Source organism: Theropithecus gelada, chromosome 11, assembly GCF_003255815.1.
Source record: "Theropithecus gelada isolate Dixy chromosome 11, Tgel_1.0, whole genome shotgun sequence".
Lineage (NCBI taxonomy): Eukaryota > Metazoa > Chordata > Mammalia > Primates > Cercopithecidae > Theropithecus > Theropithecus gelada.
In genome coordinates, this window is record NC_037679.1 from 82,951,759 (window position 1) to 82,962,901 (window position 11,143).

Consider the following 11,143-nt stretch of genomic DNA (forward strand, 5'->3'; position numbering starts at 1 on the left):
GCCTTAGCTGCCTCTTCTTGTGCAAGGAATTGAGGCTTCGGTGGTGTGCCTTCACAGTCCTCCTGCATTTACCCTGGCCCTTCCTCTGTAAATTTTGGAAGCTGGTATGCAGTCTGTGGCTTGTCTCGGGTGGGCCGCAAGCAGCGTTGTGTCACCTTGAGTTCGCTGGCTGGTGTGCTGGGGATACACGTGTCCCTGGTGAGAACACTCACCTGTTCTGTTTATTAATATCCTCCGTGAATTTGTTCCTCACCCTGTGAAGTAGGCCGGAGCTCTTGATGACTCTTCTAAAACAATTATCATTGTGTACCTGACACCATTCGGTAGCTGGCTCCTCTGTGTTTATCTGGGAGGAAGTCTTTCAGCACTTGGTGCAGGAGACTCCAGAGAGAACTCTCCAACCACATGAGTAACAGCAGTCATTTGGCTTGGCCTGTTCGATGGGTTGCTTGTGATACAATTACAAACATAGTGATGACTGTGTACAGTGTTTGCAAGGCAAAGCAGAAGTATTGAATGTAGTATGTTAAGTGATTTGTTTGAATATAAGTTTTGATTGACTCAGTGATTTGCTTTACAGATTTTTGCTTCTGTTGTTTTAATACTTAAGTATTTTTAAGGATGTTTAGTATGTAACTAATTATTAAAGATTCTCATGAAATTTTTTTTTTTTTGAGACGGAGTCTTGCTCTGTCGCCCAGGCTAGAGTGCATGCAGTGGTACAATATTGGCTCACTGCAGCCTCCACCTCCTGGGTTCAAGCAATTCTCCTGCCTCAGCCTCCCGAGTAGCTGGGATTACAGGCATGCACCACCACGCCCGGCTAATTTTTGTATTTTTAGTAGAGACAGGGTTTCACCATCTTGGCCAGACTGGTCTTGAACTCTCAACCTCGTGATCCACCCCCCTTGGCCTCCCAAAATGCTGGGATTACAGGCGTAGGCTACTGCGCCTGGCCGATTCTCAGAAATTTTTATCCTCAATTAATTGTGTAAATGTGAGTCTATAGACTCATATGCTAGGAAAATATGTTAGAAAAGATTATCTAAACATATTCTGTGTTGCAAAGAAAGGAAATGTAGACTTAAAGAGGAAGAGTCTTTGATGTGTGATATGGATAAGCAGACAAAGGAAATCCGAGAGAAATGATAGCGCCTGTGGTTAGAGAAGAGGGCCAGTCTTGGGGGTCTCATGCTCATCACAGCCTCCAGAATGTTTTCGCTCATATGTGGCGTGAATTTCACAGAAATTACCAGAATTAGTATGAAACGATAAATGGGCCTATTTATTTATTTATTTTGAGACGGAGTCTTGCTCTATCACCCAAGCTGGAGTGCAGTGGCACCATCTCGTCTCACTGCAACCTCCTTCTCCTTGGTTCAAGTGATTCTCCTGCCTCAGCCTCCTGTGTAGCTGGGATTACAGGCATATGCCACCATGCCCAGCTAATTTTTTTGTATTTTTACTAGAGGCAGGGAGGCTGAGGTTGGTGGATTACCTGAGGTCAAGAGTTTGAGACCAGCCTGGCCAACATAGTGAAACCTCGTCTCTACTGAAAATACAAAAAAAATTAGCCGGGCGTGGTGGTGTGCAACTGTAGTCACAGCTCCTCGGGAAGGCTGAGGCAGGAGAATCGCTTGATCCCAGAAGGTGGAGATTGCAGTGAGCCAAGATCGTGCCAGCGCACTCCAGCCTGGGCGACAGAGGGAGACTCCATCTCAAAAACAAAAACAAAAACAAAACAACAAAAAAACCGCCACTGTTTCTGTTATACTATATGAAGATTATTGGAATCACACTTGGAAGTAATCCGCTCGCTTAAGTAACCATTATTTTGTTTTAGGAGCAGTTGCAGAAGCTCGAGGTTGAACTGAGAGAAGTCACTAAGAACAAGGAGAAACTGAGGAAAAACTTGCTGGAACTGATTGAGTACACTCACATGCTGAGAGTGACACAAACCTTTGTGAAACGCAATGTTGAGGTACTGAACAGCTTGTGAGGAAATACAATTATTTTATAAAAATCTCATTCCCACAGGCTATGTATTTTGCTGTTAGTTTATGTAGATATGTTGCTTTTTAAAAGAGATTAAATTTATTTATTGATTTATTTAGTTAGTTAGTTAACTTTATGTTTTGTTTTTGAGACAGAATTTTTCTGTTGTTGCCCAGGCTGGAGGGCAGTGGCGGGATCTCAGCTCACTGCACCCTCCGCCTCCCGGGTTCACGCCATTCTCCTGTCTCAGCCTCCCGAGTAGCTGGGATTACAGGTGCCCGCCACCGTGCCTGTAATTTTTTGTATTTTTAGTAGAGATTGGGTTTCACCATGTTGGCCAGGCTGGTGTCGAACGCCTGACCTCAGTTGATCTGCCTTCCTTGGCCTCCCAAAGTGCTGGGATTACAGGAGTGAGCCACCATGCCCAGACTTAAGAGATTAAATTTAAACCTTGGTTTTATTTTTCAGTTGGATTATATGACTTTAAATAAAGTTTTAAGAGCCATTCCTGTGTTGGTTGTTTTAAGCAAGTATAATACTAAATATTTATAAAAGGTTTAGTTTGTGGTTGAAAAAAATTTTTATGAGCATGGGAAAAAAATTGAATGAAGGATGTTGAACTCTAAAATTTAGTTTTTCCAAATTGCTAAGTAAAGGAAGTAAAAGAATAATCTATAAATTCTAAGAATAGGTCAGACGCAGTGGCTTACACCTGTAATCCCAGCACTTTAGGAGGCCAAAGCCAGAGGATGGCTTGAGCCCAGGAGTTCAAGACCAGCCTGAATATAGTGAGAATTAATGTGAGACCTTGTCTATACAAAAAATAAAAATTAGCTGAGCGTGGTGGTGCAAACTTGTAGTCCTAGCTACCGGGGAGGCTGAGGTGAGAGGATCATTTGAGCCCAGAAGTTTGAGGCTGCAGTAAGCTATGATTGTGCCACAGAACTCAGAACTCCAGCCTGGGCAACAGAGTGAGATCCTGTACGCTGTGTATTAAAAAAAAAAAAAAAATTATAAGAATAAAGAATAGTCATGTAGTAGCACCTTACAGAGCTAAATATAGAAGAGACAAGTGCATCTGTCCCAAACTTAGTTTCCCTTGATATAATAGTGATCTTTGATAAAGTTATTCTATCGTGGATGAAGGCAATGAATTAGATTATAACTGTCTTTTATGTAAATGTCTTCAAGTGGCTTACAAATAAGGAATGGGGAAGTTAGGTTTTCATTTATGAGAATTGAGTTACAGATCTAAGTTACCTTAGAAGGTTTTGCACCCAGATCTAAGTAGTTAGTTAGGATGCCCTATAAACTTGTTTGAAAATTTGACATGAGAAATAAAGTGTCACTTTTAATGAGACACATTTGGTTTCATATGTTTCTTTCTAGTTTGAACCCACTTACGAAGAATTCCCTTCCTTAGAGAGTGATTCTTTGTTGGATTACAGCTGTATGCAGAGGCTGGGAGCAAAACTGGGGTAGGTGACAAGGCCTGGGGTGTCAGGCTTCATACTGCCCTTCTTGTGAAAGCCAGATGAATTCCATAGAAGGGATGAATGGAGACCATTTTAAAGCCTAAGGTTGAATGAAAGAGTTAATATTTATTTAATAAAATACTGTATTCCTATACTTGTTGAGCTGAATTACTCAACTGTATTGACTTTTTTACTTAATACAATGGAAATTTCTTCTTTTGGTATAATGAGCTGGAAAGAAACAACATTTATGTTATTCAGTGTTAGTTCTATAAACCTAAAACAATTGGTCATTCAGGCATCAAATCCTGTCTAGTAGAAACTTGGCTAAATCGAGTTGGTTAGTTTTTTTTATTAATCATACTTTAAAGATCTCCTTGTGCTGTTTATTGTTTCTGCCTACTGAAACTAATGGTAATTTGTTTCCTCGTGTGATTTGTGATTTTTAAAGTTATTATAAGCTCATATTTCACAGTTCCTGATCTGAAGGAATTCAGTGATATTTAGTTTGAGGATGTTTTCCTCCAGAGAGAATTTGTTTTGACATTTGTCAGGTACCTGGGAGTGCTCTGTCAACCTGGAATCATTTATATTTTTCTCAGCATTGGGACTTTTTGTTGATTTGATTTTTGACTGTGCCAGGAATGTGAATTTAAGCCTCAAAACTGAGTGAATTTTAACCTGTGGTTATAAAGTCTTAGGGAAGACTTCTCCCTCCATCTAGAACCAAAACGGAAATAAACAAGTTTACATGCAGGCTCCAGGCTCCTTTGCAAGGTGGGTTTTTTCTGGTCCACCTCTTCGCTGAAGGTGTAGCTTTTGTGCATGGAAGCAGTCCCAGCCGGAGAGGGGTGTCAGTTATATCTGCTCACCTTATCCAGATGCAGTGCCTGGCTTCTGTGTCCCATGCTGGCCTTAAACTCAAGGCCTTAAGATACTGCATTCAGTGTAAGAATCAGGACAGCTGTGAGGTCCTATTTTCCCTTTGGATTCCAAGAATTTCTCTTTTTTTTTTTTGAGACGGAGTCTTGCTCTGTCGCCTAGGCTAGAGTGCAGTGACACTCTAGCAACCTCCGCCTCCCGGGTTCAAGTGATTCTCCTGCCTCAGCCTCCCGAGTAGCTGGGATTACAGGTGCCCACCATCATGCCCGGCTAATTTTTGTATTTTTAGTAGAGACAGAGTTTCACCATCTTGACCAGGCCGGTCTTGAACTCCTGACCTTGTGATCCACCCGCCTTGGCCTCCCAAAGTGCTGGGATTACAGGCATGAGCCGCTGCGCCCGGCCAAGAATTTCTCTTTGTTACAAGCTCATCTGTACCTTTAAAAAGAAGTTTCAGAAATATTCTACCCGGTATCTGAGATGTTTTGCAGTTGGAGGGCTCTCAGGATGTCTTCACCATTGGTAGAAATGAAGTCTTCATCACCCTTAATGTAGTTTGATAACATTTATTGCTTTCAGTTGACTACAGGTCGACTTTATTGTCTCACAGATTTGTGTCTGGCCTAATTAACCAAGGAAAAGTGGAAGCGTTTGAAAAAATGTTGTGGAGAGTCTGCAAAGGGTACACCATTGTGTCCTATGCAGAACTGGATGAATCCCTCGAAGACCCTGAAACAGTGAGTAAATGTCACCATCACCTTTTAGCAATGATGGACTAACAGCAGAGTTGGAGATGTGGTAGAAAGAATGTTTTTCTCCTGAACCATTTGATAAGAAGATGTTAACCTGATACCTTATCTCCTCAACCATGTGTAGTGTGTGTAGTTCCTGAAATCAGGGATGTCGTCTTACATTACCATCACATGACCATCAGTCAGGAAATGAATGTAGATGCATTACTACATCCTGAGCCTTGAATCTCATTCAGGTTTCACCAGTTGTCCTAGTATTGTCAAAGCAAAGAATGTAATTTAGCATCGCATGTTGGATTTAGTTGTCATATCTCTCTCTTTTTTTAAACTTTCTTTTTTTTTTTTTTTTTTTAAGGAGATGGGGTCTCGCTGTGTTGCCTAGGCTGGTCTCAAACTCCTGGCCTCAAGCGATCCACCCAGGCCTCTCAAAGCCTCCCAAAGTGTTGGGATTACAGGTGTGAGCCTCCTCACCTGGCTTGTTTTTTTTTTTAATTTACTTTTTATTTTTGATAGCGATGGGGATCTTACTATGCTGCCCAGACTGGTCTCGAGCCATCCTCCTGCCTTGGCGTCCCAAAGTGTTGGGATTACAGGCATGAGCCACCGTGCCAGGCCTGTCCTGTCTCTCTGATCTCCTTTATTCTGGGACAGTGTCTCAGACTTTCCTTGGCTTTTGTGACCTTGACATTTTAAAATATTACAAGTTGTTTTGGTAGCGTGTCTCTGGGTTTGGGTTTCTCAGGTGTCTTCTCATGATTCTGTTCAGGTCACATGCCTCTGGCAGGAGCGTTGCTGAAGTGAGGCTGTGTTCTTCTCATTGCACTGTCAGGTGCCACACATTTCTGTTTGTTCCGTTACTGGTCGTGGTCACTTTGATCACTTGATGAAGGCACTCCTCTCTAGGCTTTGCTGTGAAGTTACTCCTTTTTTGTGTTTGAAACTGTAAATATCCCATTCGTCATCAGGTTTTCAGTTTCCTCGTTTATTTCCTATTTTATTTGATAGGTTCCTGTTCCTTTAATTATTTATTTTGATATTCACATTTTCCTAGATTTGGCCAGTTGGAATCCATTCAGGCTGGCCTTTATATCCATTTTACACGTTCCCATCACTTTTTGAGCACTTGTTTGTACAACAGGATGTCCAGATGCATGTTGCAATTCCTCTCACACGGCTCTGGAATCAACTGTTTCTTCAAGGGCGCTTTTTTTTTTTTTTTGAGTGCAAGTCTTGGTATTTTGAAGCCAAGATGTGGCGTCTGGGTGTGCCCATTGGTATTGAGGGGTTGCTTTTCCTTGGCTCTGTCAGAGGTAGCTTGGGGACACAGAGCACATGCACATATACATTTACTGCTGTGGGCCAGTTACTCTCCCGCCACCCCATCCATCCCCATGTACACACCTAACAGCTGTGGTGTGGGGCTGAATGGTTCAGAAGGGAGGATGGAGGCAGCGGGAGAGACAGAGTCATAGTCACCCTTAAGATATCTCTGTTTTTTAGACTTCACAGTAAAGATAACTATTGCTTTAAACAAGGATGAACTGCTGATCTACTAAAGGTGGAAAAGGAACTTGGTTTTCTTAATTTTGAGGAAAGGTTCTTATTTTTTTTCTAGGTTAGCCTCAGGAATTTTGGCTGCCAGATTAATATACATCCCATAATAAAGAGAAATTTGGTTTTTATTTATTTATTTATTTATTTTTACTTTCTTAGATGGAGTCTCACTCTGTCACCCAGGCTGGAGTGCAGTGGCATGATCTCAGCTCACTGCAACCTCTACCTCCCGGGTTCAAGCAATTCTCCTGTCTCAGCCTCCCGAGTAGCTAGGACTACATAGGTGTGGACTGCCATACCCGGCTAATTTTTTTATTTTTAGTAGAGATGGGGTTTCACCATATTGAAACACGATCAGGAGTTAGGTCTTGAACTCCTGACCTCAAGTGATCCACCCTCCTTGGCTTCTCAAAGTGCTGAGATTACAGGCATGAGCCACCACGCCCAGCCTGTGATTTATTTTTGGTTTTCTAAAATAAAAATCTAATCTGTTTGAAATCTAATCAGTCAAGCCCTTCATTCACCACACACTTGTAATATTTTCTACTTTTTTGTGACTTTTGTAACTGCCAGTGGCCATCTGTTAATTATCCTTCAGTTGTGACCTTGATGACTTTTTTATTTCAAGCTGATTAAAACTAAGATCAAAACTGTTCCAAAGTAGCATTTACATATTTTTTGAGTTTTTTCCTTATTAAGAGACAATATCAGTAATTCTCATGCAGAGCATTTACTCAAAAATTTTTTTAATAGAATTTGTAAGTTCTCTTATGAGTCTGCCACCTCCACCTCCCGGGTTCAAGTGATTCTCCTGCCTCAGCCTCCTGAGCAGCTGGGACTACAGGTACCCACCACCACGCCCAGCTAATTTTTGTATTTTTAATGGAGACGGGGTTTTACCATGTTGGCCAGGCTGGCCTCGAACTCCTGACCTCAAGCAACTGCCTGCTTTTGCCTCTCAAAAAGTGCTGGGATTATAGGCGTGAGCCACCGTGCCTGGCCTCTTATGCCAAATTTTTTTTTTTTTTTTGGAGATGGAGTTTCACTCTTGTTGCCCAGGCTGGAGTGCAATGGCACGATCTCGGCTCACCGCAACCTCCGCCTCCCAGGTTCAAGCAATTCTCCTGCCTCAGCCTCCCTAGTAGCTGGGATTATAGGCATGCGCCACCACGCCCAGCTAATTTTGTGTTTTTAGTAGAGACGGGGTTTCTCCATGTTGGTCAGGCTAGTCTCGAACTCCCGACCTCAGGTGATCCACCCGCCTCGACCTTCCAAAGTGCTGGGATTACAGGCATGAGCCACCGCACCTGGCCTTTATGCCAAATTTTTATGGAATATGTTAAAGGGCAGTAAACATCTGTGAAGGAATACAGAGAATATCTTGAAAATACGATCCCCATCCCCATGGTTATAAAGAAAATGCATGTCCATTATAGAAAATTGGGAACAATGTAGAAAACAAGAAGAAAAAGAAGTCACTTGCAATCTCCTATTCTGAGCCACTGTTAGCATGACAAGTGTATGTTCTTTCAGTCTTTTTCTGGGTAAGATAGGGGTATTTTATTTGGTAACTTTTACTCAGGTTCTAGGATTTGTTTATAGTGTCAGGTTTAGTGTCTTTTGGGTTCAATGTCTGACCCTCTTGAAGTCATTACAGTCCTTAGAGGCTATTTTTAGCCATTTTCCCCCATTGGTGTCATTTCTAAATGCTGACCATTCTCTCTACATCAAAGCTAGACATGGGTGCTTTCTTTGGTTGTATAGTTTGTGTTTTTCTGTTGTGTGTGGCACTTCTTCTGCCTTGTGCCTTAAGTGGTTGTGTTCGTTGACACACTACCATGTTGCCCAGGCTGGTCTTGAACTCCTGGGCTCAAATGATCCTCCTGCCTCTGCCCCACAAAGTGTTGAGATTACAGGCCTGGGCTCAAACGATCCTCCTGCCTTGGTCCCCTAAAGTGTGGGGATTACTGTTCCCAGCCTCTTTTTCCTGGTTCTAACTCTTTTCTGACAGTGTGAAGTCGGCTTCCATTATCCTCAACGTGTCTAGTGGGTGGCTCCATTAACTGACATCATTTATTCATTGTATTCATTCTCCCAGCCACATCCTCCATCTCCTCCTTCTGCCATCCCCTCCCTCCCACCACCACCTGCCCATGCTATGCTGTAGCTCCCCAGTCTGTGCTCCTGTTCCCTGGGCCCAGGGCTCAATTTTTGGACAGCTTCTCTCTTATTTCTGCCTTTAGGGATCTCACATAATTTTATGATTTTAAATACCATGCCTCAAATATATATATCCCTAGCTTGGACCTGTCCCCAGAATACTAGACTTTTATGTCCATCTACTTCATATCTCCGTTTAAGTATCTGGAAGACTGTTTCTGCTTTTGCCTAAAACTGAACATCTGATCTTTCTTCCCAAACCTGCCCTTCCAGACCCATTGATCTAACTGCCCAGGCTGAAAGCCCTGTGTTTCTCCCCACTCTTCTCTGTTTCTCACATCTGACTTGAATCCCTCAGCAGATCTGGTGGCCATCTCTTCTAAAGAGAGAGTCCGACTGCTTCTCCTTGCTCTGCCTCCCTCCTGGTCCAGGTCTCGTCCCGCACCTGCCTCGCCTGACTGGGCTCCTGCTCCTGCCTCTGCCTCAGCCTGGTCTCTTCTCCTGGCATCCAGAATGATCCCCAGGAAACCACAGTCAGATCATTTCATTCCTATACTCACGACCCTCCAGGGGCTTCCTGTCTTCCTCAGCAAAAGCCCTGTGGAGCCGCACAGTGGGCCTGTGGCCCTCGTCATATCTGAGCTGGTGTTACTATGTCTCTCCCCGGCGATGCTGGCCTCCTCAAGTCTCCCGACCGTGCTTCTGTGTGTGCTTCTCCTCTGCTTGGAAGTCTCTTCTCCCAGCGACCATGGGGCTCGCGTCCTCACCTCCTGCAATTTTTTTTCCATTTACCCTGACTTGAAGCTCACCTGCGTTTATTGCTCAGATGTCACCTTCTCGGGGAGTTCTTCCTTGCCCGTCCTATGTGAGATCACAGTGCCCAAGCCTGCCCTCTCTCCCCTCTCTTCATCCTGCATCTGTTGTGTATAGCACTTATCTCTACCTGGCATACTTTCTTTGTTTCTTTTGCTGTCAAGTTGAATATAAGTTTAAGTTCCCTTCCCCTCCCAGGTCAGGGATTTTTGTCAGTTTTCTTCACTGCTATATCCTTAGCACCTATAATAGTGTCTCGCAAATAGGCTAAAAACCTATTCAGTTTTTATAGAATTCTGCTTTGTCGGATATTTGTAAATGCAGGGTGATTCTTATTATTTACAGTAGTTTTGCTTCATAAAGTCACTGAGGGCCGAGCACAGTGGCTCATGCCTGTAATCCCAACACTTTCAGAGGCCGAGGCGAGCGGATCACCTGAGGTCAGGAGTTCGAGACCAGCCTGACCAACAAGGAGAAACCCCATCTATACTAAAAATACAAAATTAACCGGGTGTGGTGGCGCATGCCTGTAATCTCAACTACTCGGGAGGCGGAGGCATGAGAATCGCTTGAACCCAGGAGGTGGAGGTTGCAGTGGGCCGAGATTGTGCCGTTGTACTCTGGCCTGGGTAACAAGAGAGAAATTCTGTCTCAAAAAAAAAAAAAAAGTCACTGAAATCTCTAAATTATCAGCTATGGAAAAACTCACTGCTCCTAGGGGAAATACAGGAGTTGAGTCATTTACATTGAGCTCCCAGCCAGCAGCTCTGTGACTGGAACCTGAATGAAGTGTCCCTAACACACGCTACATCTCCGTCAGGCACATCGCAGCCATCTTGTGCTCAGGACTGTTGGGGGAACCAGCCCCCAATATTTCAACGTAGGTCCTTTCTATTTTCCCTAAGTGTCGGCCGGTCTGAGAAATAAAGAGAAAGAGTACAAAGAGAGGAATTTTACAGCTGGGCCGCTGGGGGTGACATCACATATTGGCAGGTCCATGATGCCCCTAAACCGCAAAACCAGCAGTTTTTATTAAGGACTTTAAAAGGGGAGGGGGTGTATGAACAGGGAGTAGGTCCCAAAGATCACAGGCTTTAAAGGGCAGTAAAGATCACAAGGCAAAGGGCAAAGCAAAGATCACAAGTCAAAGGGCAAAATTAGAATTACTGATGAGGGTCTATGTTTGGTTGTGCACGTATTGTCATGATAAACATCTTAAACGTGGCTCAACCCTGTAATCCCAGCACTTTGGGAGGCCGAGGCGGGTGGATCACGAGGTCAGGAGATCGAGACCATCCTGGCTAACATGGTGAAACCCCGTCTCTACTAAAAATACAAAAAACTAGCCGGGCGTGGTGGCGGGCGCCTGTAGTCCCAGCTACTCGGAGGCTGAGGCAGGAGAATGGCGTAAACCCGGGAGGCGGAGCTTGCAGTGAGCCAAGATCGCGCCACTGCACTCCAGCCTGGGTGACAGAGCGAGACTCCGTCTCAAAAAAAAAAAAAAAAAAAAAA

At 43.7% G+C, this 11,143-nt stretch overlaps 1 protein-coding gene across 1 annotated transcript in view; it reads left to right on the top strand.

Annotated features, from left to right (window-relative positions):
- ATP6V0A2 (ATPase H+ transporting V0 subunit a2) overlaps nucleotides 1-11,143 on the top strand; it is a 55,182-nt gene that overhangs the window by 17,630 nt on the left and 26,409 nt on the right. Inside the window, exons 4-6 of the mRNA XM_025403721.1 lie at nucleotides 1,844-1,981; nucleotides 3,385-3,473; nucleotides 4,963-5,089. Of these exons, the coding sequence (XP_025259506.1) occupies nucleotides 1,844-1,981; nucleotides 3,385-3,473; nucleotides 4,963-5,089 (354 nt within the window). The remainder of the gene's footprint in view (nucleotides 1-1,843; nucleotides 1,982-3,384; nucleotides 3,474-4,962; nucleotides 5,090-11,143) is intronic.